This window comes from Coregonus lavaretus (assembly GCF_964263955.1).
Source record: "Coregonus lavaretus genome assembly, chromosome: 31".
Classification (NCBI taxonomy): domain Eukaryota; kingdom Metazoa; phylum Chordata; class Actinopteri; order Salmoniformes; family Salmonidae; genus Coregonus; species Coregonus lavaretus.
In genome coordinates, this window is record NC_140018.1 from 25,822,785 (window position 1) to 25,827,454 (window position 4,670).

Below are 4,670 nucleotides of genomic sequence, written 5' to 3' on the forward strand. Positions count from 1 at the left end.
TCACATGTGATGCATCACCATCTGCATCGCTGAGAGGTAAGGTATGATGAAGCACCATGAAAACAAATCATACTTGCTGAATTGGAAACACTTACATTGTATGTCACACCTTTTGAAATGGAAAAAACATGTCTCTGGGTATTTGTGAAAATATTTCATATGAATAAGCAACAATAATTTAATAGATTAAACTAAGTGACACTATACTGTGTTGAAAAACATAGCTTTTACATTTTAAATTAAACCATGCATAATGTAATTATTTCCAAATAATATTCTGTAATTGATGTTTAAAATGTATAGTAATAATTAATGTGACAATAATGTATATATTTTTTTATTTCAGATAAGATTCTTTCAACCACGACCATGGAACCAGGAATCAGTCTAAGCAAGGCTGATATTGTTGAGAATATACTTCTATGTTTTGAATCAGTGAATGGGTCTTGCAAAAGATCAATCTTTCCTCCAACAGTACGAATATTACTTTATCTCTTCCTTGGCTCAATGTCTGTTCTCACAGTGTGTGGCAACCTTCTTGTAATCATCCCCATCATTCACTTCAAACAGCTCCACACCCCAACCAACTACCTCATCCTCTCTCTGGCTGTGTCAGACCTCCTCTTGGGGGTATTAGTGATGCCTCCCAGCATGGTACATTCAGTGGAAAGCTGCTGGTATTTTGGAGATTTATTCTGTAAAATCTACACCAGCACTGATGTCATGTTGTGCACTGCTTCCATTCTTCATTTGTGTTTTATTTCTATTGACCGGTATTATGCAGTGTGTCGCCCTCTCCTTTATAGAACTAAAATAACTGTTCACGTTGTTCTGATTATGATGTTGGTCACCTGGACTGTTTCTGCCATAGTAGGGTTTTGTATGATATTTCTGGAGCTCAATATTTGGGGCATTGAGGATTTTTACTATAAAAATGTTGCCTGTGAGGGAGGATGTATTTTGTTTCAAAACAAAGTGTCGAGTACTGTGTCTTCGGTGATCTCATTCTACATCCCAGGAGTAGGGATGCTTAGCATCTACCTAAAGATCTTCCTTATAGCACGGAGACAGGCACGCTCAATTCAGGGTACAACCAATCAGAAGTCTGTAGGCAAATCACAGAGGAAGGCCACCAAAACACTTGCTGTCATTATGGGGGTATTTCTATCATTCTGGACACCCTTTTTTGTCATCAACTGTATTGATCCTTTTATTAGTTACTCTACCCCATCCGTTTTGTTTGTAACATTTGTATGGATTGGCTATTTGAATTCAACTATTAATCCCATGGTGTATGCATTCTTTTACAGTTGGTTCAGGAGGGCGTTTAGAATGATCATTTCTGGTAAAATATTTCAACCTGACTCTTCATTAATACAATTGTTTTCAGAATAAATATGTCCAAATCCAATACTGACAAAGAAGTGTGACACATAGAAATGTGATTTATAGATCTGTCATTTGCATTAGAAGCAAGTCTAAGAAGCAGTAGATATATTCTATGTGTGCTATTTCTATGGTTCCCCTTAAGTTTTGTTTTTGCTTCTTTTCCTTTTGGTTTTGTACACCAGCTTCAAAACAATGGAAAATACAATATTTTTGGTTATGGAAAATATATCTCACAGCGGTTTAGATGGTCCAATGATTCTCTACACAATGACTGCTTGTTTTGTCACATAAACTGAAATTAGGTGAACTATTAGAATAATTTTAGCAACCAGGAAATGCTTAGGGCCCCCAAAATGCTAGAAACTGCCCTGTTTCTGAACACTTCTACATTAATGTGGATGCTACCATGATTACAGATAATCATGAATGAATCATCAATAATGATGAGTGAGAAAGTTACAAATACTCAAAGACACGCTTACCTCTCACAATTACCAATAACAGGGGAGGTTAACATGTTTTTGGGGGTATGATCTTTGTTCCTCTGTAACATTCTCACTCACCATTATTCACAATTAATTCATGATTATCCATACGTATGGTAGCATCCACAATGTAGAAGTGTTCAGAAACATCTTCTCTTCTTATTTACAATAAAAGAGACTCCAAAATGACACAATACATTATTCATCATTCAGTTCCTATTGGGCAAAACATAATCTGAAACACAACCAAAACAAACTGCAAATGCATCCAAAACGTTTCTAGAGCCACAAGCTTGATGTAGTCATTGCATGCTAGGAATATGGGACCAAACGGTAAAACAGATATGTATGAAAATACCCTCAAATAAAAGGTGATATTCTGTACTGTTGCCTCATATGACATTTTTAATCTTAAATCCAAAATTCTGTAGTATAGAGCCAAATGTAAAAAAAAATTGCTTCACTGTCCAAATAAATATGGAAAGACAAACAAACTTCTTCAGTTGAGCACCTGTCAGTTTTGCAGAGAAAAAGATTATCAAGATGGATAATTCATTCCAGGTGATTCAGTACTGATATGTTTTCATTTGTTTACATTAATTTGTATTCAAGAGCACAAAAAGAACATGTGCGGAACATACAATAAATAACTCTGCATTCTGTTCATTAGAGCGTGATGAGGTTCGCATACCAATATGAATATACTGTCCCACCCAGATGTACCATCAATTACAAATCTGAGAGTTACACAAGATCCTTTCAGAATTGTTGTTTTAGTTGTGCCGTTCTCAATAGTGCAGTGAGGGAACATTGGAATCTCCCTCAAACGGCCTTTGAAGATACTGCTGGGAGCCTTGGTTTCCTACAACAGTTTTTCTGGTCTCTCTTATTGCAAAGGAATGCTTGTGCTGATTCTTCTTCAATGAACATTCAGAGCTCTGCTTTGCTGGTGTTCTGATAATGGTGCACTCATTACCCACCAACATGTCAATCTCTATTTGTCTGAATTTGATCTACTACACCCGGATCGTCCCTGCCCAGCGTGTACCCTTCATCAGGGTGAAGAGGAACATCAAAATAATAATCTACTGGGTTTGTCGACACCATGTTCTCACTGTTATATCTTGCTGTAGCTACAACATCATTAGTTGATCATCTCGACAATGTCTCATGAAATACTAATAGCACTTATACATCAATTAATGGCACTGCTGCTGGCTCACCAAATGTACTGTATTACACAAAGCAGGCATGTCATTATTTTGATCTACTTCTTTTCTGGTGTCTGTGTGGTGGTTGGGTCGAGCTGTGCCACTGTGTGCTACCTTTGTAGACGCATGAGGAGCATGAAAGAGAGCAGCCCCTTCTCCTCTCCCCAGCAGCACAGTAAGATGAGGGTCACCATCACTGGGATGCTGCAGGGAATTCTCTGCCTCCTTTATGAGCTGTTGATCTACATCGATGTCTACACAGATAAACTTTCACCTACTACAGACATTGATAATATTTTATTCACAGTCATCCATAGCCGCGGGAAGTAGGGGTGCTGAGGGTGCTGCAGCACCCCCTGATAAATCAGAACAAAAAAATACAATTACTAAATACATTACAAAAGTAGTGCACTGGGCCTTTATTACTCCTGTATGAGCGGACCAAAATAGCCTTCAGCAGCGCGGGGAGAAATAATTCTCTCAGCCATCATTGCTGAGAGAATAACATTGGCATTAAATGGTTTATAGTCAAAAAGGGGCGATCGGATTGAATCCCGGATCATAAAAATATCAGACCATATGCATGTAACCCAAGGGCAATCTGGGATTTTGCATGTTCATGAAATCACATTTTTTGTTCTTGTTTTATAAACCAGAATTAAACCTACACCTGGATTTATTTAATCTAGGTTGTGAAAATCAAAACAAATTGTATTTGTCACATGCGGCGAATACAACAGGTGTAGACCTTACCGTGAACTGCTTACTTACAAGCCCTTAACCAACAATGCAGTTCAAGAAATAGAGTTAAGAAAATATTTACTAAATAAACTAAAGTAAAACATTTTATAAAAAGTAATAATAAAATAACAATAACGAGGCTATATACAGGGGGTACAGGGACCGAGTCAATGTACTGGGGTACAGGTTAATCGATGTAATTTGTACATGTAGGTAGGGGTAATGTGACTATGCATAGATAATAAACAGCGAGTAGCAGCAGTGTAAATAGTCCGGGTGGCCATTTGATTAATTGTGCAGCAGTCTTATGGCTTGGGGGTAGAAGCTGTTAAGGAGCCTTTTGGACCTAAACTTGGCGCTCCGGTACCGCTTGCCTTGCGGTAGCAGATAGAACAGTCTATGACTTGGGCCTTCTTCTGACAGTGTCTAGTATATAGGTCCTGGATGGCAGGAAGCTTGGCCCCAGTGATGTACTGGGCCGTACGCACTACCCTCTGTAGCGCCTTACGGTCGGATGCCGAGCAGTTGCCATACCAGGCGGTAATGCAACCGGTCAGGATGCTCTCGATGGTGCAGCTGTATAATATTTTGAGGATCTGGGGACCCATGCCAAATCTTTTCAGTCTCCTGAGGGGGAAAAGTTGTTGTCGTGCCCTCTTCACAACTGTCTTGGTGTGTTTGGACCATGATAGTTTGTTGGTGATGTGGACACCAAGAAACTTGAAACGCTCGACCCGCTCCACTACAGCCCCGTCGATGTGAATGGGGGGCGTGTTCGGCTCTCCTTTTCCTGTAGTCCACGATCAGCTCCTTTTTCTTGCTCACGTTGAAGGAGAGGTTGTTG

The 4,670-nt window shown here is 39.2% G+C and overlaps 1 protein-coding gene across 1 annotated transcript; it reads left to right on the top strand.

The window, feature by feature from the left end:
• Nucleotides 1-369: 369 nt before the first annotated feature.
• LOC311106398 (trace amine-associated receptor 1-like) lies at nt 370-1,395 on the top strand (the record flags this gene model as incomplete). The annotated part of the gene is made up of 1 exon (XM_084148731.1): nt 370-1,395. The coding sequence occupies one exon, from the start codon at nt 370-372 to the stop codon at nt 1,393-1,395; it is 1,026 nt and encodes a 341-aa protein (XP_084004857.1).
• Nucleotides 1,396-4,670: the final 3,275 nt, after the last annotated feature.